The sequence below is a fragment of the Eurosta solidaginis genome, chromosome 3, assembly GCF_040869045.1.
Source record: "Eurosta solidaginis isolate ZX-2024a chromosome 3, ASM4086904v1, whole genome shotgun sequence".
Lineage (NCBI taxonomy): Eukaryota > Metazoa > Arthropoda > Insecta > Diptera > Tephritidae > Eurosta > Eurosta solidaginis.
Window position 1 is genome coordinate 164,201,275 of NC_090321.1, and position 26,401 is coordinate 164,227,675.

The 26,401-nt window shown below is 38.6% G+C and overlaps 1 protein-coding gene across 10 annotated transcripts in view; it reads right to left on the bottom strand.

The window, feature by feature from the left end:
• Window positions 1–26,401, bottom strand: part of Ih (hyperpolarization activated cyclic nucleotide gated potassium channel Ih) — a 205,384-nt gene that overhangs the window by 136,668 nt on the left and 42,315 nt on the right. For all 10 annotated transcript variants that reach the window (XM_067773685.1, XM_067773684.1, XM_067773693.1 and 7 more), the window contains one exon: window positions 23,691–25,874. In XM_067773685.1, the coding sequence (XP_067629786.1) occupies window positions 23,691–25,874 (2,184 nt within the window). The remainder of the gene's footprint in view (window positions 1–23,690; window positions 25,875–26,401) is intronic.

Here is a 26,401-nt window from a genome sequence, read left to right on the forward strand (position 1 = left end):
ACGCTTCCGAATTCGCCATTAGGCCGTCGAAATGTTGCATATTTTAATAACTCAAACTGTTAAAATTGTATGTCATTAATGGGATGATGATCTGAGTTGATGCAGCCATGCCCTTCTATCTGTCTGTTTAAAGGCAAACTAGTCCCAACTTCTTTCGGAAATATCTTCCCCAATTTATCATATAGAAGCTTGTAATTTCTCCAGGTGCTTTTGTATATGGCATATATATTTGTCTGAAAAACAAATCCTAGAGATCGATCATATATTTGGTATACATACATATATCCCATACAATTGATTGCCCACATAAGAGGGGTTTTGTAATTTTCGTCTTCAGAGCATCAAATTTCGCCAAGTGCTTGCATATATGGCATATATTGTTGCCTGAAAAAATCGTAGATAGAGGTCGTATGTCTTGTATATATCCCATACAACCGATTTTTCAGATAGGATCCCTGCAGACAAAATAATCTATTGAAAAAAAAGCGAATAAGCTTCACTAGTTTACTGATTTCTGGAAAGTAATTCACTTCCAGTCAAATTCACAAATTCAGGTATTAAAGGGTTGGAATGTAATGCAGCAGTACCATGGCAACCACCGCAACAGAGAAATAAAAAAAAATCAAACGAAATAATTATATGTCGGAAAATCATTTGTCAAAGAAAAATTGAGAAGTATAAGGAATTGTTTAGTTATCTCGCCGTTCTGCATGTTAGATTTTGGACCTCAAAATTTTCTTTGAAACTTCGAAAAAATATGAACTTATGTTTCCTCACCTTCGCCAGATCATATTTTTATTTATTAATTTTTTCATATTCCCAATGCAGATATTTATTTAGAGTTTCGGTCTGACGCGGAACCAACGAAATGGAACTAGATCTAAACTGTAAATTTTTCCACTGTACTGATAACCGGACTATATCTAACTAACGATTTTTAACCGTTTGGGAACTATTAAAAAAGTGCCAATAAATCAACTAGTTCTAAATTTGAAATTTTTATCTGGTTGATCGCCATGTTGAATTCGCTAGTTGAAACAAGAGAAAGAGGTCGAACTACTAGTGGTTCTGAATACACACGAGACGCTTAAGTTTTCAGCTAGAACTTTTCTTATAGGGTTGTTAAAAGATCTGTTTTTAGCCGAAAATTACTTAGCCCATCTGCACAATTTTGGTTAATTATTGCTGCTCTAAAAGAAGAGGCTTCTCAAGTTAAAATTATTGTTAAGCAAATTTACCTCTGCCAATTGTAATAGTTAATAGCGCTACTAACCAATTTGGTCAGCAGCGGTTTGACAAACTCTCCTCTAACTTAAAGTATTGATCTGCCTTGCGAATGCAGTTAGGAGTCGGTGTTAAACTGTAGGTCCCACCAGTTTATGAAAAATGTAAACGAAGCACACCCCAAATAGAGTATTAACTGGCCATGAATCTCCTTGCAACAAGAGAAATTACGCCATGTACCGGAAACCAATCGCAAATAAAAAAGTATCCGTCACAGTTCCGAGGGGGGTAGCCCTGTGATGGGACATGATTTGCGATAATCTAGACATTTGGGGACTATTTTCGGGACCATTCCAAAACTATTTCGGAAATTATTTTGGAAACTTATTGAATTATTTAAAGCCATTTTTCGGTATAAATACGAGACTATTTCGGAACTATATTTTCGATAATATCCGTACTACTTCTGGGTAATTTTCCAAATTGTTTTGAATTTTTTTACACAGGCAAATCTAAGAACAGACTCAGCGATGAAAAATTAAGTATTCAGGAAATGAATGATAATTGATCGCCGTGGTGTGGCGGTAGAGTGCCTATCTGCCACACCAAAGGCCCTGAGTTCAAGGCCCGGGAAAAGTAACATAAAAATCTTTGGAAAAGTTTTTTCAATTCGAAAAAAATATCTTGGTAAGAACAGATAAAACTAACATTTTATTTATACACTTTCTGGACCTCAAGCCCAGCTAAAAGCACTTAGATTTAAAAAAAAAAAATATTTCTAAGCGGAGTCGCCTTCGACAGTGGTTCGCAAAACATTCCGAGTGTATATCTGCCATGGAAAATCTCTCAGTCAATATTCATTCCAAAAAGTAGCGCGAGTCATATTGGAAGAGAAACTCGGCCTAAATCTCTACGGAGGTATACCGCCGCTTGTATTTATTTTTTATTTGGCAATTCAATTTTAATATGTACCCCATACTAGAGCGACTCTTAGGCCCACTTGCAGAACGGCAAGCTATCTTCTAAGCGCAGAGTTAATTTAAAAAGCTATCAAAAATGTATGACTTCAACCCTTCTTGTCAGCTTAACTCTGAGTTCAAAAAATAAATTGCCGTTCTGCAAATGTCCCTTAGAGTCGTTTTTTTAACCCTCGGTTAATGTTGATCAACAGAACGTTCCGCGGCCTTTATTCTGGTAGTGGGTCCGTTTTCACCATTATAAGTTCCTTTTGAGGCAATTGATACCGTTTGCCTGAAGGGTTATCAATTATTTTTATTGTGATGGTAGCGTGCTCCACCTACCACACCGAAGATACTGGGTTCATGCCCAAGACAAAGTAACATCGAAAATTTAGAAAAAGTTTTTTCCATTAGAAAAAAGTGTTTCTCAGCGGTTTGGCAAACACTCCGAGTGTATATCTGCCATGAAAAGCTTCTCAGTGAAAGCTCATCTGCCTTGCATATGCTGTTCGGAGTCGGCATTAAACATGTAGGTCCCGTCTCGTCCCGCCTCCCGCCAAATTGTAGGAAAAAGTCACAGGGGCACGACGCAAATTGGAAGAGAAGATCGGACCGAAATCTCTTCGGAGGTTATCGCGCCTTGCATTTATTTTATTTAAATGGGCAATTTCTTTATTGGTAAATTTCCCTGTAAGAAAGACAGTAACTATTGACAAAAATGTCTGGTTCTGAACTAAACCTAAAGTTCCAAATAAGTACTAGCTCGATAGTAACTAGATTTACTTGAGTTGAAAACTTAACAATTTGGGGTACTAGCTGCAAGAAACTTCGACATTGACTATGCCTTCTTCCCACAGACTTTAAAGCCTTTTCCTTATGTAAACTTTATAGCACATAGGTCCGCAAATTGGCAGGAAAAATTTTCTATTAAGGGAGCTCCTTCGCGATAGATTCAACGTAGTACATTAAGACAAGCAACTTATATTTGAGTCAATTCATATTGAACATGCCAAAGTGTTTCAGAGGGCAGTATTGGGGAATCCAAAATATTGCATCGAAACGTTTCCTTGAAATGTGAGTTGATATTTCCAGTGCAGATATTTATGGAGTGGTTCGGAACAACCGAAAAAGGGGATGAAGTCGTATTAGAAGCATGATGCGGAATTTTGGTATGTGGCTTTATTATGTAACTTGATTCGAAAAAAATTTCTTTCGGATTTGAAAAAAAAAAATGTTTGTGATTTCACAGCTCCATTTCATATTTTGCTAAGAAGCTGCTGCATGCGCCTTACCAACTCCTCGCCGTCGTACTTGAATAGCTCCACAGGCAATCCATCAGCGCCCACGGCCTTGTTGTTTTTCAATCTGGTTACTGCTATTCTAACTTCGTCATAATAGGGCGGGGGGACATATATTCCATCATCATCGATTGCGGGATCGGGTTCTTCATCTCTGCGCGGTGAATTGCTGCCTCCATTTAGGGGAGCAGAGAAGTGTTCCCTCCATAATCTAAGCACTCTCTGGACATCAGTTACAAGGTCGTCGTTTTCGTTCCTACAGAATTTTGCCTTGGTCTTAAAACCTTCCGTCTGTCGCCTTATTTTTTGGTAAAATTTTCAGGCGTTATTCCTGGTGGCTAGCAGCTCAAGCTCCTCGCACTCACGCCTTTCTGCTTCAGCTTTTTTCTTCCTGAAAAGGCGTCTCGGCAAAAAATCAGCTCATTCATAAAAAAATACAATTTCTTTTCAGCAAGATGGAATAAAAATTTGTGTTTCCCACTGAAAAAAGCTAACGAATATCAAGTATAGAATTATTAAATATGGTGTGTTTATTTATGAAATTTGATGTTGATGACTGTTAGTTCTCACGAGTAGCTTAAGTGGATTTATTATAAATGAGAATGGAGCAATCGGTAGCACTCGACACAAGTGATACCGTTAATTTATCTATAGTGAGTGTTAATGTTTGTGCCAGGTTGCTTATTCTATTATCTATAAACAATTATTCACTGCCACGGACCTTTCACATTCATTACCTTGGAAAACGCTGTAAACATTTTATCAAAATAGATACGTTTTTATACATAAATAATTCAAATGGAGTGACATGTATTAAAGCTTTACGAGTGATTTGCTTGATTGGAGTGTAGTAATGTTTTTATTTAGAGCATAAAATTTTCCCAACTTTCGATTATGTGGCGAAATTTTGTATGTAGAAGGTAAGTATTCTGAATAACGTGCACTTATAAATAAATAAATGCCTAAAACCTACTTTACATATAACGAAATTATCTTTAGAAGAAGCTCGACCTAAAATCTCTGCGGAGCATATCGCGCCTTAGGAAACAAGATATGGAAGAGAAAAATTTGGCAGCTAAAGCTAGTTTTTCACTAGGTCAAATTTCACCATAGACTTGGCCATATCAAAACGGCTTCTCATTCAACGTCGAATGCGCTTGCCGTCCCTTTTGACTACAAAGGACAATTAAATTAACCAATAAGTAAAATAGAATACTTAAAAAAAAATTTTTTAAACGGTTTAATTGAAAACAATTAAGTAATAATAATACTAAAAGCTAGAAAATAATTAGGTACGTGCTAGTCATCACACTCCTCAAATTAAACAAGTAAAGGTGTCTAAGTTCGGGTGTAACCGAACATTATATACTCAGCGTGAGCTTCAATTGTACACTTCATTTCAGATAAATTAATTTTCTACATAACACGTGGCAACGCCCGTTTAAAAAAATGTCTCCCCATTTCCTCTTACAATAAAACTTGATAAGTGAAATATCATTGATTCAAAATTATTTTTTACTGGGATATAGCTTATTATTCTAGTTTACGACCCTTTAAAATTTGTTTTATATTTTATTATATTTTATAATATTTTCTGCTATAAGGAAAATATGTGTACACAATTTCATTACGATATGTTTATTTTTCCTCGAGTTATGGCTCCCGAAACATAGAAAATTGCTTAGTCATAAAAAAGGCGGTGCCACACCTATTTTCAAAAATTTTAGTGTTCTCCAATTTAGTGTAATTCAATTTAGAAAGTAAAATTATATTGATACAAAGCTCTTTTTCGGTAAGCTATAGCTTATTATTTTCGTCTACGACCCTTTGAAAAATCTTTTATATAAAAGTGGGCGTGGTCCTTAACCGATCTCGTCAATTTTTTCTAGAAATATTTCCTGCTATAGGGAAAATCTTTGTAACCAATTTTATTACGATCCGTTAATTTTTCTTCGAGTTATGTCTCCCGAAACAGAAAATTGCTTAGTCATAAAATGGGCGGTGTCACGCCCATTTTTTAAAATTTGAAGTTTTTCCTATTTATTGTTATAAATCCACTTGGGAAATGAAATACCATTGATATAAAGCTCTTTTATGCAAAGATATAGTTTATTTTATTCGTCCACGACCCTTTTAAAAATCTATTATATAAAAGTGGGCGTGGTCCTTAACCGATTTCGTTTGTTTTTCTTCAAAGCGTTCCTTATAGTAAAGGCAACCTCTCTGCCGAATTTTGTTACGATAGGTTTAACGATTTTTTATTTATGATTAATTATATTTGTAAAATTGATTTTATCACAAGTGGGCGGTGCCACGCCCATGTTAAAAAATTTTTTTAAATATTTACCAAGAGCCTCAATAGCAGTCCACATGTCAAATTTCAACATTCTAGGTGTATTATTTATTAAATAATCAGGCTTTTTGTGTTTTCCAAAATATTATATATATAAAAAGTGGCCGTGGTTATCATGCGATTTCGCTCATTTTCAATACCAATCTATTTCTCCAGATAAGGTGGTGTACCAAATTTGGGGAGATATCTTAATATTTACTTAAGTTATCGTGTTGACGGACGGACGAACGGACGGACATGGCCCAATCAAATTTTTTTTTGATACTGATGATTTTGATATATGGAAGCCTATATCTATCTCGATTCCTTTATACTTGTACAACCACAGTTATCCAATCAAAGTTAATATGCTCTGTGTGCAAAGCACGCTGAGTATAAAAAAGCGTTGGGTGCGTGGAATTTCTAACAACTTGAGGCGTAGCATAACCTAATTACGGTTCAGTTGGTCTTACTTATGCATATATGAAAATGTCATTTATAAAGATATGAGCGTTTAAATAAACAATTGCCCGACGGCATCGAAAATTTGATTTAAAAATTTCATTTTGACCTAATGAAAGCATAATAGCCTTGTTCCTGGGGATGGGATATATGTAACGTGTAGATTACACTGACTGATAAAGGTGCTGTTGCATTGGATTTTATGCATGATTGCTAAAGGACTTTTTACCCTAACTTCAAATGCAGAAGCCGTTATTTGATAGCAGCTGTAGTTTCCGAAATAAATTAATAATAAAGTTTTTAGTAAAAACAATTTTCAACAATCGTTTTTGTTTTTATCGGCCTATTGATAAATGATTCAAGGTTCGATTCGAGCTCAAGGCCAGAACAATAATTTTTTTCTAATGATACTTATTGTTATTTTTGAATTTTTCTATAATTGAAAAATTGTATTTTGTTTTTGGAATAGTAAGGAAAACATTTTTCAGACAACCTGCCATAGCTGCGTAGATAGATCCAGTCAGACAAACTACCGCTGTATAGCTAAATGGTTAGCGCAGCGTGCCTAAAGCGTACGGATGATGAAGGCTTAACACCCTTCGAAATGTATCTATCTGCGCAGCTATGGCAGGTTGTCTGAAAAATTTTCTACTACTATTCCAAAAACAAAATACAATTTTCCAATTATAGGAAAATTAAAAAAAAACAATAATTATCATTACAAAACAATTATTGTTCTGGCCTTGAACTCGAATCGAAACTTGAATCAAAAAAAAATTTTCATTTAATAAATAAACTTTTATAAATATCAATTTCAGTAAACTAATATTCTTTTAAGAGATTATCTTTTATAAGTTGATTCAGGAGCAGGCTAGTTATTTCTGAAGCATATAGTTTTCGAATCTGTGGGCCATCGAAAGTCCCAGGTATCAGCTTTTCAGTACTTAGCTTTGGAAATGATTTAGAAATGTATTTGTAATATTCACCATTTTTTTCCAAGTCTTTTTCATAATGTTTCATTATAGCCAATTTGATATGCAGAGGAGTAATATTATACTGTAGCAGTCAGTAGGTAGGGATAAATCGGTAAGGAGTGATTTTTGCGGTGTATTCCTGTAATGTTTACCACACAAACGGCTTATTCCATATTACAGGTGTTTGGTAATTTTACGTACGAAAGTTGGACCCCAGGGTTTATTATTAGTTTCATATGGGGAACCGAATAAGTCCATATAAGCTCGTTTCACTGGGCTGACGAACTCAAACGAAATTCCTTGAACATATTCGCGCCACAAATAACACAAAAACTGTAACAAAAAACTGGATTGTTTACACATATTCTCTTTAATGAGCTCATAGTAGATAACGAGTTATATGTCCAGTGAGAGGTGTTCATGGTATGATACCCATATTTCAAAAACTCGACCTGCTAGAAATAATTTGAGGGGAGATTTGAAATCAGCTACCCCAAATTAGTGAGAAACAGAAGAAAAACTCCATGCAACAGACAAAAAATGCAATTCTGTCCTCCAACGTGTTCTAAGACGATTTTTCTTAGTTACGAACCTACATTATGGTTTCAGTTGTCATTTAGAACTCGTTCGCCATTTGCCAATATTCATGCATTAAGTTGTAAAAATCCTCTTAATGACTTAATAAATTTGCTAGAAGCACTCGCCAAATCAACATTGGTTAGATGACGACTAGGAAACCCCCAAATATAAGTAAAAATATTTATATATGTACAAATATATCACTGCGTTCATACCTTATATTTATGTTTGGTTCCTACGACTAATAAAGGCTGTTGTCACTATATGTATACACATACATTAGGGCGGTTTAATTCATTTGGAGTGATTTTATTTGGATTCTACATCAAACTTTAAGAAAAAAATTCTCTAAAAACTTAGCCACAAATTCGTTAAAAATAACAACCAACTGCCTGTAACTTTAGGTAACTGCTCACCTAAGTTTAGTAATTGCGTTCTACCGAACCTTGTCAACAATTACTCAAACTCCATCTTGATTGGAAACTTCGCAGTAAAGAAGATTACACGACATATTTTCTGTTGCGTTAATACATATAAAGGAAGTGTATAAAAATATTTTTATTTTCTTTTCATTTTGCCCTTTTATGTCACTGTATCGGTGCTCTGAACTATATGTGAAGTTTGAAGTTTGTATCACAATGGTAAGTCTGATCCGTACTATTTATCGAAATAGCTAGATCAGTGCAACACCGAGTGAAACTTTTTTCATATGTGTTGAATTGCCATGTTTTAAGTTTTGGATATCTACCTTACGTGGAAGTTTCCCACAAATGGCTTCCAAAATTCCAAATCTTACAATTTTTCGTTTTTAACATCACAAAAATTCAGGTCCCTAAGCTAAGGTTCAGGTTCCTGGTTATCGCGAAGTCACCTAAGAAACGATCTCAAAATTCCATATTTCTTGTGAAGTTTTCAATTATCTCCGCCTACATAGAGAAATTCTCTTTCGATTTGTTGCACGGTGACCTGAGCTATGTTTAAGTTTTAAGTATCTAAGAAATCGATTACGAGGCTCCACATAGTTGATATGGATTTCCTCAATATCTCTACTACTATCGATCCATTGAACATCATTTTGGTATCCTAACTACTTCATTTTAATAGGCCTCCAAGCTATTTTCACGGTTACAAGCCCCAGCTCACCGTATGGTATACATAAGCACTTTTTTATTTCCGAACTGTTGAACCTAACCGAAAATCCGGTTCAAGGAGCCAAAAAACTGCTTTGAGCAACCAGTCCAAAAGTACAAAATCAGTTCGAACAGCTGAACCAAACCGATTACATTTTTTATCCGTTTCACGTCCCCGATCACGATCGCTGCCCCACCTAACGAAAATTTGTTTTCCTCATGTCAATCTGACATCGGGTTCTGAAGTATATTCCACGTTGAAGGCTTTAGCTCCACGGAAGTTACTCAATAATCTATTGCAAGATTCCCCAGTTTTGTACTATAATTCACGAACAAACATGAAACAAAATGACATAAAGACAGAAAAAATGTGTGCGCCGAACTTATTTAAATTCCCTTTTTTTATATTTTACTTGCTTCTTATATACATTTTATTAACAAAAATATTTCACTATGTCTTGCTTTCCGGGAAAAATGTTTCGAGAAAAATTAACACCCTAATGCACATAAACATATGTGCATAGTTTTGTTGACCATATTTGGTTTTAGCACATCTGTCAAAATATTGTTAATGATTCACACGTCAGTGTTTATAATTCCTTACAACGGTGTTGTCTAATATTGACATGCTATTTGGGTGGGCTGACCCACTATACATATTTGCTTTTGTTCTGCTACGCCAAACAATAAAAAACACATGCAATATAAACAAATAATGTAAATAAAAACGAATTACAGCTGCTTAAGTAAGTATTTACAGTACACATTTAGAATTTTGAGTCTAAATTAAAACGTTTTTTTTTGTATATAAATATAAAATAGACCCTATCTCGGCTGCCGCTTCGAAAACGCCTCATCTGAGTTTAAATTCAATATATTTTGACATTATCTGGGGTGTTTATGAAAGAAAAAACTTCTGAGATAGGGCGTTCTTCAACCGAATCCTAATATAGATCGCTTTTAAAACAAATCCTGAATTTGGGGCGTAATTGAAAACTTTTTTGAGACAGGGCGTTTTCGAAACGGCAGTCGAGATACGGTCATACTCCACTCAGCACTCGAAATACTTTTCGCGATACATACGAGTGTGCCTTCGAGGAGATTTAGGCGGAGCTTCTCTTCCAATTTGCGTCGTGCTACATGGACGGGAACTTCCTATTGTATGCCGTTTCCGAACGGCATCTTCGAGCAGATGCATTTTCACTGAGAAGCTTTTCATTGTAGAAATCACTTGGAGTGTTTGGCAAAACTCCTTCTACAGTATTTTGATGTTGCCTTTGTGCATATCGCACATTTTATGGTTAATGGCATGTTGTTAGGTTTATTTTCAGTGTTTTTTTATTATGTGTTAAAAAAAACATGTGGTCGTGAACGTACAAATAATGGAACCCGCCTATATTTACAACCAGAAGAATGCAAAAGCTGTGAAATGGAGGAGAACAATTTAAAGATATTAATTACATGTTAAAATGGTATAAAGGTGCTTTCTTTCAGATATGAGGGTGGGGATTCCTAATTATTTATTAACCGCATCCGAGTTGACATCGTATTGTGGGAGCAGCGGATTCAGAATAACTCTGTACGGCAATGCTATCTTAAAGATTCGAAAAGTTTTTTTTTGCACTAACAACATATACATATAACCTTCAGTTTCAATTTAAGTTTCTTTGTAGGGCAAATTTAGGTCCTTTAAAGGTCTACAACGTTTAAATGAAATCGATCTTTCGTGCCACGTCAATGCACTTTCATCGGTCCTTAATATTTTTATTATTTATTTGTATTATTTTAACTTAAAAATGTTTAAATTTCATCAGGTTTCTAATTTGTGAGACTTATAATTGGTTGAATACAATTAGAATGGGTAGGGACAGAAGATAGAGGAAAGTGTAGAAATCAAAGCTAAAGAAAAGAGTTTCAGCTATACTCGTTGTTGACATAATGGGTAATTTTTTTGAAAATCAGTGTATTTTGTTGCATTCTAATTTAACTAGGCAGGGAGTTCGAAAGGCGTAGGGAATTAACAAAAAAATGGAATTAACAAAAAGCGTGTGCTAAAAGCTCCGATCACGTGGATCTGGAAAACTGAAGTCTATCGTAGAAATGGTTAGAAAATAAGAGTGATTTTATGCAACGAAAAGAGAGACATGACTTTAAGGATGTTATCGAAGGAAATGTTAACCAAGCTTTCAGCAAATGGTGTTAAATGGTCAAATTTGTCTAGTTCGAATGCATATCTTGCATTGTTTTTGTTTACTTCTTTTTACATACAAAATCACAATTTGTATACATATATTTCACATCCGCAAAGTAACGTAGGGGTAAATATTTTACAGACCTCAATGTACACAATGTAGTATAAATTCTACCTACCATGCTTAAGATGTTCTCATTCTACGATAGTGTTTTGTAAAAAAAATTCAATATTTAAATAAAATCTTAGATTATAAAATGGCAAGCCCATTGCACAAGTCTTTATACTGTCATCGGTCCTTGATAAGTCAACAAAGTTTAAATTGAATCGGACCAGAAAAAACAACATCAAACTACTTTAGGAGCGTTTCTTTTATACGGGGTCGGCCCCCGACAGTTTTTTGCCAAAAAAAAATTGTATAAGTTAAATGGGTTGATAAACGCAATATAAAGCTTTACAGCTTCACAGCTTCCGCAACCCAATCGTCAAGCTCACCTAACCGAGGTGAATCATGTAACAAATATAAATGTATCATACAAATATTTAGCAGGCCAGGATTTGGCGATCCCAAGTACCGCATGGAACTAGGGGCGGGATTATTTAGAAGGTTAAATTCGGTCATATTAAGTCTTTCCCGAAACGGTCGGGCTTGTACCTTAATGGTGTTAACCAGGACCTGCAACACCGATAACACTCCCCGAAATCTTCTTCCCGTCTTCACTAAGCTAACTGGTATCACCTCTCACTCCCTCACTAGGGTAGGCACTTTTTCGTTGGTGTGAGGGCTTAGCCGAACTCCATAGCGCCCGACTATGAGGCGGAGCTGCTTAGGACTGACATCTACACCGTTTTGCTTCATAGGAGGGCGGCGGGATGTCGGTGACCAAGAACTGCCAACCCCCTATCAAGGGTGTTATGCGGACCGTGCCTATTGGACGATTTGAGCTGTATTCGCACGAAGCCTTCCCGATACCGGGCCACCTCGGGAAGTATTGATGGCCTTACCACAGTAAGGGGCGCTGCTGTGGCGGACGGTTCTATCTCCGTATATAATACTGGACCGTTGAGCCCGCCTTGTCGGACAAGTGGTCGTACGACCAAGATGAACGACTCATTACCTAATTGTAATAAGGACGATGATAAGAGGAGGACTGAGTCGCAAGCCAAGGACTACAAACACGCATTAAGCGATGCGTTGGACTCGGCGAGCGAGAGTAGTGCTGATTCAATGAACTCCGTGTCGGAGAAGCACACAAATGAAAACGGAGTAGAAGAGTGGAGAAGGGTACGGAGCAGAGGAAGTAAACGAGCTCTCTCGCAGTACCGTGCAGCACTAAGAATTGTACAATGCTTGGGAGTGGTCGACCCAACAGAAGTGGATATCGAGCGCTTGGAATGGGCCCATGAGGCGGTAGAAGTAGGCCGAAGGCAATTCAAAAGGTTTGTTGTGAGAAACCCTCTGTTCTGCAACCGGTACGAGGAGGAAGAAGCGTGGAATGGCAGAATGAAGAGGCAACGTTCGGCGGAAGGCGACCAGCCTGCTTTTAAGAGGCAAAAAGGACCCAGTCACAGAGCCGCGAGGCAGGGCAGTCGCATATACAAGACAAGTAGGCCCAAAGCTCTAAGAAATTCCAACTACGAAAGTAGGAGATAAGCCAAAGGGAGATAACGCTAAGACTCTGGCTTTCTTGGAGGTGCCAAAGGGAGATAACACTAAGAATTCGGCTTTTCCCGAGAAGATGAGCAATGTGGCAAAGCAGTCACTGACTGTGGTGCTGGTTGATCGTAGCAGTCCTTTCGGACAGATGACTACTGAAAGGTGGAGATCTGTAGTAAGGGAGCTTATTAGCTTAATGCTTAAGATGATGCGGGAACAACCAAGTAAGCCCCTTCCAACCTTTGATTCGGAGGATGGTATAATGGTGTGAAGATGATAGCGTGCGACAATATCGCGGGCTTGCGGTGGCTGGAGGAAGTGGTTCCAAAACTCCAAAGGCAAGGCACGAACGAGCGGTTGAGGTGGTGGAGAAAGAGCACATCCCCACGGTACCAAAAGTTAAGGTATGGATACCATGCCTGATGAAGCCGGAGGATACACTGCAACTTCTGCACAATCAGAATCCGAACATACTGACACAGGATTGGAAGGTACTTACTGTATTTCGGCATACGGAGGAAGGTCAGTTCTACATCTTCCAAATAAACAAGCAGGCGGAGGATATATTGCACACGCAGCTTGGAAAATGTCCTTTGGCACAGGCAAAATTTACATGCGATGCAGGAAAAGAAGTCCCGAGGATAAAAATCCTAACACGTTAGAGGTGGGCGAAGTCGAAAAGGACCTCAAAAGCCTAAGATAAAAAAGACAGGTGGAGGTAGCTGATGTTACCACGAAGGTATTGAAAGATCACCAACCGCAAATGGTGCTGTAACTCGCACAGAGGAACACCCGGCACAACAGTTAAGAGCGGCTGAAGGGCGCCTCGAATACTCTAAACCAAAAGGGCAATGGGAGGACGACGACGCCATGATGAAGGAGCTGGAGGGGGAAAAACAGCCCAATGGTGCTGCGAGTCCTACAGTTAAACCTCCAACACAGTAAAGTGGCGTCGAGCGAACTCCTTCTAACCCTTGAGGAGGGTTCGTTTGAGGTGGCGCTGATCCAGGAGCCGTGGCTCTCATCGGAGGAAAGGTTTCTGTACTTAGCGCGCGCGGGTTTGGCGTTTACTACGCGCAAACGAAGGACGGGTGCGAGCTGTAGTAATGGTAAGGAAACAGCTTCATTCATATATGCTGCCTAATTACACTACTGAGGACCTCGTAGTGGTGGCTGTTGACCAAAAAAACAAGCAGGCATTTATCCTGGCATTCTGCTACATGGCCCATGCTGTGGAGGTTCCACCGATGGAGTGCAAAAGGCTGGTACAGGAGGAAGGGCGCAAAGGGCGGTTGGTCATAGGCGCAGATGGAAATGCGCAACACAATGCGTGGGGAGGAGCAGATACGAACGAGAGAGGCGAATCTCTATTTTGCTACATCCTGCAAACCAATTTGCAGATAGCCAACAGGGGAAATGTCCCTACAAACATTGGTCCAACATCCAGCAATGTTATGGATATTACATTGAGCTCCGAGCGTGATATATGAAGGTATGATTGGATGGCTCTGATAGACCATCCTTCTCCGACCATGCGTATATCAGCTTCAACATCCCCCTAAAGAGGGTAGAGAAGGAAGGAACCTTTAGAAATCTTAGGGCAACGAACTGAACTAAATTTCAGAAATAAAACTGGAACAACCCAAAGAGGTTGCCAATGTGGAGGAACTGGAGGAATCGAATGAATTCCTAACAAGGACGCTTATGACTGCGTTTAACAAAGCTCCTTGGCGAAGAGAATCTTATGGAAAAGTTTCTGTACGGACATAGAGGGCTCCAGCGAAAAAGCACGGTTGAAAAAGTCCTAGGAAGGGGAAACATAGTCCAGGGACTAATAAGTAAAGAGAAGGGGGAATGGTTACGTAATAGTGAGGAATGCCTTGAGGAGCTTTTCGACACACATTTTCCATCGGGAGACGGTTTAGAAGAGCCAGCAGTCATCACTCACACTTCGATCACAGAGCGGGTAGTACCGGGCTTGGTAACCGATACCAAGATCGAATGGGCAGTGAAGACGTTCTCTAAGTTTAAATCGCCGGGCCCAGATGGTATATTCCCGGCCATGCTACAAGTTTCAAGTAGGGCGGTCGTGGAATGGCTTAAAATAATATTCGATGAGTGTATAAGACTGAATCATGCACCTCACTCTTGGAGAACTGCTCGTGAAGCTTTACTACCAAAGGCGGGGAAGATCGGTCACGTGTATCCCAAAGACTATAGACCCATTAGCTTAACATCATTTCTGCTCAAAACCTTTGATAGGCTGATAGATGTGTACAGTTCAATGTGGATGAAAAGCTGCTCTCCACAACACAGCATGCGTACACCTAAGGCAAGTCGGTAGACACCGCATTGCATAGGGTGGTAATAAGCATAGAGAAAGCCCTGGAATATAAGGAATATGCTCTAGGAGTCTTCTTGGACATTGCCGGGGCTTTCAATAATGTTTTTAAATGGGCGATTATGGATGGTCTTAATTACATTAAAGTACATCCAGCCTTAACCAGATGGATCGGCTGCATGTTAAATTGCAGGAAGATTACATCACAATGGGGATTGTACGAGGCCACGAAATCAGTGGCCAGGGGCACGCCGCAGGGAGGAGTGCTATCACCTCTGCTGTTGACGCTGGTCATCAACCAACTGCTCAGGCGATTCGATGAGGGACCCGTAAAACTTACGGCTTGCGCAGATGACGTTGCAATTGTCATAAGTGGAAAGTGCCGTCCAACGATTAGTTCTTTGGTGGATCGGGCGCTTCGGGATATTCATACCTGTGCATCTAATGTAGGGTTGAAAGTCAAAGTGGAGAAGACGGATATGGTCTTGTTTACAAAGAGGTACAAGGTCCCAAATTGGACCAGGCCTAAGTTAGGAGGGGTGACCTTACAGGAGAAACCTTGCACAAAATATCTAGGAATCATCCTAGACAGTAAGCTGTCATGGAAGCTCAACGTGGAGGAGATGGTGAAGAAGGCCTCAACAACACTTTATTCATGTAAAAGAATTCTGGGGTGTACGTGGGGCTTATCGCCCTCTCTTTCTCATTGGGCTTTTACAGCGATTGTAAGCCCTATTCTATACTATGGAGTTCTTGTTTGGTGGAAAGCCACACAAAAAAACATACCTCAAAAAATTAGAGGGGGTATGCAGACTATCGATGCTTAACATTACGGGAGCCCTGAAAACAACCCCAACGGCTGGACTGAATGTCATTCTGCACATTCCACCTGTAGACCTGCTAGCAAAGAACATAGCATTAAGAACTGCAACCAGGCTCGGTGCCTCGGGGCAGCTTGAGCGCCGACCATATGGCCATAGTAGTATAGCGTCATCAATCACAAGACGAACATACTATATGATTCCCTATCTGCGCTTCGAGGGAGATCTTAAGGCCACAATAGAGGTGGACGGTTGGCGCAAGGGTGCACAAATGGCGGACGAGGCGATACATGTGTACACAGATGGTTCCAAAGTAGTGGAAGGAGTAGGGTCTGCGGTATACTTTGCTGATCCGGAAATAAGTAGATCCTACAGGCTGCCGGAAATATTAGCCGTACCCAAAGCAGTAGAAACCCTGGAAGAGAATAGCTTAAGCTGCAAGCGTGTTAGCTTTTATATTGACAGTCAAGCAACAATTAAGGCAATAATCTCGCATAGCACAGCATCTAAATGCGTATTAGAGTGTAAGCAGTCTCTGGAGAGAATCGGGACAGGGAGAAGCATACATCTATATTGGGTCCCAGGACATATGGGAATAGATGGGAATGAAAAAGCGGATGAACCAGCTAAAAGGGCGCATCCCTTGAAGCTTGCTCCCTAGACGTCCCAATTAGACTGGGCGAGATTAAGCGAAGGCGAGAGGTGCACATGATCGACCAAGCGGGAAAGGTGTGGGTTCAAGCGCGGGGCTGTAAAGTGTCGAAGATTATGTGTAGGCCTTACAACCTTAGACTAACAAAGTTGCTTCTATCATTAAAAATAGAGGAATTTAGACTCATGACGGGTATTCTGACTGGACACAGCCTTCTGGCGTCACATGCCTTTAAATTAGGCTTGGTCAGTGATAGCAGATGTAGGAAGTGCGGGTTGGAGAAGGAAACGATCGCGCATGTTCTGTATGTTCTCATGCCCTGCACTTGCCAGGCTAAGACTCCGGCTATTAGGAGTGATACAGCTGTCAGATCTAGAAGCAGCAAGTGGCTTAAGTCCTGGGAAGCTTCTCGTATTTGCCAAGAGGACGGAGTTATTTTATAACATAGGTCCTGGTTTTTGGTAGGGGTTTTAGTTTGGTCGTTAAAACGAACTTCTGGTAATGCTACGGACTCCATCAGACTATGTGAGGTCCTCACGGACCCGCCAGTTCAACCTAACCTAACCTTGGTCTCAAGTGTGACACCATCCGAAAACAGATTACGACACCTTATAAGCAGTGGCATAATCTCAAGTAAAACATTTGGGATTATGTCACTGTAGTGAGATTGACATAAATAATAAATAAAATAAATATTTCAACTTCTTTCCAATTTTTTTATATTGCTTTCCACGGAACTTTAACCCAGGACATTTGATGTGGAAGGAGGAGCACGCTACCAACACACCACGTCGGCGCCTGGGGGTGACATACTCTCAAGTAAACAGCTTGTGGCTATGACTGAAACTATTTTACATACTGTAGAATTCTTCATCAAACTAGCCACTATTCTTACTACGCCTATACATTACCACCACCAATTGCATCACACACGGTATTGTGTTGTAAAAGTGGTAAAAATATGCTAATATAGCTACTTTAGCCTCAAACCTCGTATGAGACCGAGCTCCACGCCACTCATTTGCTCTTCCCGGGGTGACTATATATTTCCATAACGAATTTCTTTCCTTGTTCTTTTCTATTTTTAATTTCTTTTCTTTCCCTTTCTTTTTTCCTTCGCTTTTCTTTATTTAATTTTTATACTCAGAGATCTTTGCACACAGAGTATATTAAATCTGATTGGGTAGCGGTTGGTTGTACAGGTATAAAGGAATCGAGATAGATATAGACTTCCATATATCAAAATCATCAGTCCGTCCGTCCGTCCGTCTGCCCGTTAACACGATAACTTGAGTAAATATTGAGATCTCTTCACCATATTTTGTACACGAGCTTATCTGGACCCCGAATAGATTGGTATTGAAAATAAGCGATGATGAGAACCACCCCCACTTTTTATATATTGTAACGAATTTAGGGAAATTCCGCTTTTTTGCAACCTCCAATATTCAATAATGCAAAATGGTCTTTATTAGGCTACTTTCACAATAACACTTCTACTTCTCAATAGATAGCGTGCTTAAATAAAACGGATTACTTCTTACTCAGCTTTAAGTCCTTTTATACTCTGTGATGTCTCGTTCGCATACTTCTAGGAGTTTCTATTTCTAGAATTTACTACTCATTTATCAGCTATAACTGCAGATGCACGATTATTATTGCTTCTCGCATAGCCATACGCGCGTGTATATGCGAGTGATACTTCCACAGATGATTGCCTACTTTTGGGAGTATCTCAGATATATGCATGTGTTTGTGCATTTCTCTCCGCTGCTTATATGGACATATGTATAGACATAATGATTGATTTGTTGATGTGCATACAAGTCACTGCTTAGTATTGGCTTAGAGATGATAGTATCCCTTAGTATTGCTAATATTCGTCACAATATATAACATTTTGGAAAACACAAAAAACCTGATTATTTAATAAATAATGCACCTAGAATGTTGAAATTTGACGTGTTGACTGATATTAGTCTTGATAAAAATTTGAAAAAAAAATTTTAAAACGGGCGTGGCACCGCCCACTTGTGATAAAATCAATTTTACAAATATTATTAATCATAAATCAAAAATCGTTAAACCTATCGTAACAAAATTCGGCAGAGAGGTTTCCTTTACTATAAAGAATGCTTTGAAGAAAAATTAACGAAATCGGTTAAGGATCACGTCCACTATTATATATTATGACTAAACAATTTTCTATGTTTCGGGGGACATAACTCGAAGAAAAATTAGCATATTGTGACGAATATTAGCAACAATAAGGGATATTATCATCTCTAAGTCGATACTAAGCAGTCGCTTGTATCTACATAAACAAATCAATCATTATGTCTACACATATGTACATACAGCAGCGGAGAGATACTCACAAAAGTTTGCAATCATCAGCAAAGTAGTTCTCACACATACACATGCATATTTCTGAGATACTCACAAAAGTATGCAAACTTCAGCCTAGTTCTAGAAGAAGAAACGCCTAGAAATATGCGAACGAGGAAACTGAAGAGTATAAAGCAGCACCTGCTGAGGCATGAGCAATCAGTTTGTTTTCAACGCGCTATCAGTTGCGAAGTGAAATTGTGTACACATATTTTCTTTATAGCAGAAAATATTTCTAGTAGAAATGGACGGGATCGGTTAAAGACCACGGCAACTTAGATATAAAACAAGTTTAAAAGGGTCGTATCTATAACTTAGGAAAAAATAGTTTTGAATCGATGATATTTCACTTATCAAGCTTTTTTGTAAGAGGAAATGGGGAGATATTTTTTAAACCGCCATTGCCACGTGTGGCGCGAGTTCGATCACCGTCGAACGCTGAGGTTTTTTAAAACAATTTTTTTATATTCTATTTTTTAACTCTTATTTTTCGTTCAGTTCCACTCATATATGCACAGCTAATTCTCAAACTTGTTATGAAATATTTTAAGTATATATTCAGATTGCATCAATAAAAAGAAGAATTTCTCAATAAGAGAAAGACATGAAAAAAATGCATATTATGCGTTTTTGTCATCTTTTCGTCCTTAATAATAGTTTTTTTTTGTTATTAATATTTTTTATTAATTACAAAAAATTATTATTAATAAAAGAAATAAATAAATGGGTACTAACTGGAAAAATTGCCTTCCCACTCCACACACACCTCCCCCCCCCCCCCTCCCGGCAAAGATCAAGCAAAACCCGTTCTTGAATTGAGACCGCAAAATGTTAAATCGACCACCAATCGAACCAATCGTTCTCTAAGAGTAAGAACGGAAAATCTTGCATCAAGCCCAAGTAGCGCTTGAAATGAGCACAGAAGGTTCACACATCAATACCAAAGTGGTCATAAAATACGAACAGTGTGCTTGGAAAAACCGTTCTAAAAACAATCCCATCGGTCACGAGTTAAAAAAAACGTACTCAACAGACTTTTGTCAACGAATGTTCTTAATTTTGAACTTGTTTCGTTCGTTTTAGAACGATTTTTTCTCTGAGTGTACTGACTGTAGATACGGGCGCATCTCATTCCTTAATCCGATCTGACTTGGTCAAGAGGAGAGTAAAACCGTTACCTGGACCAAAGTTGCGTACGGTCACTGGCGAGTATAACCAAGTCCAGGGAGAAGTGATATGTGAAGTCTTAATTGGAAAGGTCACAGTTTTACACAAATTCGTTGTGGCGGAGATCGCTGATGAAGTCATATTGGGAGTGGACTTCTTGGTTGACCATGATATCAAGATCGATATGCAGAGAAGGGTGATGCGTTATGAGAACCAGGATGTGCCACTAAACTTCAGTTTGGAAAAAGGGTTCAGCAGTAATCGAGTGCTGGTGAAAGAGATTCGACAAAAACCAAAAAAGTCAAAGGCAGCAGATCGGCCAAGGGTTGATGGAACGAATGGGCCAAATTTATCAAAACCAAAGGTACCTGCGATAAAACACTGGCATTGGCAAACCCTAATGGACGTACTAAAACGACTGAAAGAACTTTCCATAAAGAAAGCAAGGGTGGTTTCAAGCCAGCGCGCACTACTCTTGTGAAACGTCAAGACGATACTGATGATGCAAAGTCAATCCGTCAAGATCAAGCTCTGCGAAGTAGTTCTTCATTGGCCAAACAACAGAGTGCGAGGGAACGATCCAGGATAATGAGTAGTAAGATGAAACGCAGGTACGATGAGAACAATAATTCGGAAGGTTTCTTGGAGGGAGATTTGGTACTGTTATACAACCCTCACCGGCAGAAAGGTGTTCCATCCAAATTTCGGTGCAGTTGGGAAGGCTCGTACAAATTGTGAAGAAGATCAGTGACACCATCAACCGCATACAAACCATTGGGAAACCACGAAGTAGAAGAGTAATACATTTGGAGATGCTAGTGGCGTTTGGATCAGGAAATTTGTCTGATCGGGACGATCAGGCTTAGGGGGAGGGCAGTGTGACGAATACTAGCAACACTAAGGGGTACTATCATCTCTAAGCCGATACTAAGTGACTCGTATGCACATCAACAAATCAATTATTATGTCTACCCATATTTCCATACGAGCAGCGGAGAAGAGACGCACAAACACATGCATATATCTTATCTGAGATGCTCCCAAAAGTAGGCAATTATCTGTGGAAGTGTCACTCATATATACACGCGCATATGAGAAGCTATATACGTAACTAAGTAAATTCTGGAAGCGCCTAGAAGTATGCGAACGAGAAATCACAGTATATAAAAGGCAGCAATAGTAGAGGCACGACAATCAGTTTGATTTACGCAAGCTATAAGTTGCGAAGTATAAATGTTATTGTGAATACTTTAATAAAGGCCATTTTGCATTATTGAATAGTGGAGTTATTTATTCAACAGCTTAGTGATTCGAACGTTAGTAGAAGGTTACCAATAAGAGGAATTTTCGTAAACATTTTTTAACTTTGATTGGATAAATGTTTGTATATGTATGTAATATGTAACAAAATCATAAGTATCGAATACGAATTTGTCCATCCGTCTGTCCGTCCGTTTAATCGATAGCAATCGAGCAAATAATTGAGATATCTTTCGGTATACGGGCTTATCTGGATCCAAAAAAAATTGGTATTGAAAGTGAGCGATATCGAAATTTTAGAAAAATGGAAGAAATGGGATAATTCAAAAACGAATAGCGCTAAGCTAATGAAATTTGGTAAGGTGGATTGGCTTTATGACGCAAAATATGAATTCCAAAAAAATGTTGTAATATGGGCGTTGCACCACCCACATTTAGAAGGAGAAACTTTAAAAAAGACAGGATGTTTAAAAGGGTCGTATACTAGAATACTAAGCTATATCTTAGTTTTGTCTCAATGATATTTCACTTCCCAAAGTTTTATTGTAAGAGGAAATTGGGATAAATTTTTTTAATTGGCGATGCCACGCTGTAATTTGGTAGTCGTTGAAGATATAATGAAGATGATATTTGGCAGGAACCTTACTCCTATTACTATATGTATGCCTAATAAAAGTTAGCACAATCGGAGAACGACCACGTCCACTTAAAAAAAAAAATTGTTGTGTCAAATTTTAACAAAAAATTTAATATCTTTACAGAATATATGTAAATTATGTCAACATTCAACTCCAGTAATGATATGGTGCAAGAAAATACAAAAATAAAAGAAAATTTCAAAATGGGCGTGGCTCCGCCCTTTTTCATTTAATTTGTCTAGAATACTTTTAATGCCATAAGTCGAACAAAAATTTACCAATGCTTTCGAAATTTGGTAAGGACATCGCTTTTAATTCGGCTGAAGCCACGCCCAGTTTTTATGCACAGTCGACCGTCTGTCCTTCCGCTCGGCCGTTAACACGATAACTTGAGCAAAAATCGATATATCTTATTAAACTTAGTTCACGTACTTATCTGAAATCACTTTGTATTGGTATAAAAAATGGCCGAAATCCGACTACGACCCCGCCCACTTTTTCGATATCGAAAATTACGAAAAATTAAAAAAAAATGCCATAATTCTATACCAAATACGAAAAAAGGGATGAAACATGGTAATTGGATTGGTTTATTGACGCAAAATATAACTTTAGAAAAAACCGTAAAATGGGTGTGACACCTACCATATTAAGTAGAAGAAAAGGAAAAATTTCTGCAGGGCGAAATCAAAAGCCCTTGGAATCTTGGCAGGAATACTGTTCGTGGAATTACATATATAAATAAATTAGCGGTACCAGGCAGATGATGCTCTGGGTCACCCTGGTCCAAATTTTGGTCGATATCTTCACATATACAACTACCACCACTCCCTTTTAAAATACTCATTATCACCTTTCATTTGATACCCATATCGTACAAACAAATTCTAGAGTCACCCCTGGTCCACCTTTATGGCAATATCTCGAAAAGGCTTCCACCTATAGAACTAAGGCCCACTCCCTTTTAAAATACTCATTAACACCTTTCATTTGATACCCATATCGTACAAACAAATTCTAGAGTCAGCCCTTGTCCACCTTTATGGCGATATCCCTAAATGGCGTCCACCAATACAACTATGGCCCACTCCCTCTTAAAATACTCTTTAATACCTTCCATTTGATACACATGTCATACAAACACATTCCCGTTACCCTAGGTTCATTTTCTAACATGGTGATTTTCCCTTATTTTGTCTCCATAGCTCTCAGCTGAGTATGTAATATTCGGTTACACCCGAACTTAGCCTTCCTTAATTGTTTGTATATAACAACTAATCATGCCGCGACCGTAACATTTTAAATTGATAATAAATCAGAAAGGGCTAAGAAGTGCTTTTTCTTAGAACACAGTATCTATAGGAAACTTTTCAAATTTAGATATGGTAAGACGGTTTTAGTCAGTTAAGTGGGAAAATTTTACAGTGTATGGTACGGAAATGGGTTTCCCACAATTTTTAAATTTTGTAATATCGCGATCGTAGTTCTTATAATATTCTATGGGAATAATAACCCAATAATTACTTTGACAGTTTTCTTTGAAATTATAAAAGTTTTGCATAAAGTGTCTCGACCGTAACAATGGAAAATCAAACATATTAATATAATAATACTTACCTCTCGTTTAGTTTGTTATTCTTCTGACGTTTTATATGCCGGCGACTGAAACTATTAGTGCACGAATTTGACGTTGATGTTGGCTTTATAAGAACGGAATTCTGCAACGATACAGACGTTTTTGCCGTCACCGATCCTACGCCCGCACTACCTACTGTCGATGTAGATTCGCAAGCCCCCTCGTTAGCTGAATGTGAGCCCCCGTTCCCGTTGTTATTATTGGAAGAATGTGTATAATCAGTTGGTGCGCTAAGTTGACGATTGAATGCCGCTTTTCGACGACGACTTATGTCCATAAGACAATATTTATTCAAATGCCCATTGCTCGATACCGAACTCTTGGGCGATATAGCATAAGGTTGTGTTCCCGATGCGGACACGTGCAGTTTGTTGCACGAATTCGTGCTAACACTGAACTTATTACCGTTGTTGTTCAGATTGCAGTTTTTGCTATTTTTGTTGGATGTGATCTTTGGATTTATATGTGTTATTGCTGTTGGCGTTAATGTATCGCTATGATCGTGCGAACGACGTTTTATTGAAGACGGATGTCGATATGTGGGATGCGTTCGTACCGAACCATTAACGATGCACTGCTGCTGTTGTTGTTGTTGTGACTGCAGTTGTAGATTCCTGCTTAACGATGCAACGGCTGATTGTTGATCTCGAGATTGTTGCTGCTGTTTTCTACCAGACACTAATGGTGGTGAACTTAATGGTCGCAAATTCGTTCCACTGTGAGATGTATCCGTTGTCCCTGTATATTGTTGTTGCTGCAACTGCTGTTGATGATGTTGATATTGCTGCTGCTGTTGTTGGGAGTTTTTCTTCTCGACTAGATATAAATTGAGGTATTTGTCTCCTGGATGCAGAGAATTATCCGAAACCGCATTCGATTTACTTATAATTGAAGCTTTCTTTTTTCCTGTCCGATTTTTTAACGACAACTTTCGTAGCTTTTTCGATTGTTCCTTGATCTTATTCGATCTAAGAAATGAAGGACTATTGGCGAGACACTTGAATATATATGTCTTATTGACTAACTGTTGTTTATCACCGTGATGAGTATGACGATCAAAATCACTTTTTAAATTCGAAAAATATTCAGCTTGTTGTTTAGCATAAATATTACAATCACTGTAATGTGGTTTGAGAGGCGAACCGTACGTACCACTAATGCCACCTGCACTGCCTGGAACGTTGTGGCGTGTTATTGGATCGGAATTGCTGAAATTCTGCACTAGTATATGTTTGAAGTCATCATTAAAATTGTTGCCATAACATGTGCTATTTGTATTGATGGTCGCGTAACGATTAAAATCTTTATATGACTCACATATAGTGGATGGGCCTCCGTCTCCTTCTACACCACCTACGCTTCCACCACCACCACCTCCGACGCCGCTGCTCACGCCAGTTGCTGCGCCACTGATATTACTATGATTACTATAATTACTATTGGTACAACTATTGGGACTGTGAGGAGCTCGTGGTGAATTGGCAGTACAGTCCAATTGTTGCTGCTGGTATTGATGCAGATTATTGCGCTCCCTTGAGGTTATAGTTAGACCATGCAACTGGCCGCTACAACTACTATCGTATGAATGTTGTTTGGAAACACTGCCGATACGACTTGACAAATGTTCGCTCTGCAATGAGCGTTGATCATCACCACCTCCACCACTTATACTGCTACTAATACAACCCGCACTATGCCCACCACTATGTCCAGCACCCAAATATGCAACGTTATATTCAATAAAGTTAGGGTTTTGACTATCGATTAAAGATTCACTATCTGGCTCAACAGGACTATGAGCCGAACGTTTTATCAAAGTTTTAGCCGCTACAGCTGTAGCGGCACATTTTAGGGATTCACAACTACAGGATATGAATTTGTGTAATGTGCTGGTGTTGGTGTTGGGGTAGTTAAGGGAGGACGACGATGGCGCTACTGCGCCACTTCTACTTGTAGTAGTGCCCTGTCTTTCCGATGCGTTCGAAACGCCGATATTATTGGAAATGTTGTGCGCGCTAGTGAGGTTGATCAAAGACTGTCGCAATAAATGCGGAGGAGATTGTTGTTGCTGTCGTTGTTGTTGATACAAACGCTGTTGATGTTGATGATACGCAATTTGTTGCTGTTGTTGTTGTTGATCACTGTTTAGGTTTTCTCTGCTATCGCTGGAAAAGAAAAGATACATAAAATGTTGTTACATATAAAAACTCCTAATTAACTGTTATAGTTCCAGATATATTACATACAATATATGTATGTATGTATTAGTAATATGTACATGTATTAGTGAATGAGCAAAAATTTTGATTAAGTTATTTGTACATACGAACAATAAAATATAGTTGTGGGTGTGCATACATTCGAGGGTACTAACAAAAGTTCGTCAAGTTGAAAACTTTTGAATTTTTGGGGACGGCAAAACTGAGGATAGATCAGACGAAATTCAGCCACGTGGAAACTCATCGCACAACATAAAGCACTTTCTCTTTTAAACAAACTAAGCTTATTAATGTACTTTGGAACGGTTTTCTAACCTTTTTCAAATTTTCTGTGAAAACAAAGCAGGTTTCAGCGTTTTGCCATTTTAATTGGGACTTTTCGTTCTCATCTATCTCAATTACTTTAGTCTAACCCTGTTTAAACAGCACATATATTGGAACTGTTGTTCAATGATCTTGACGAGAATTTTTAA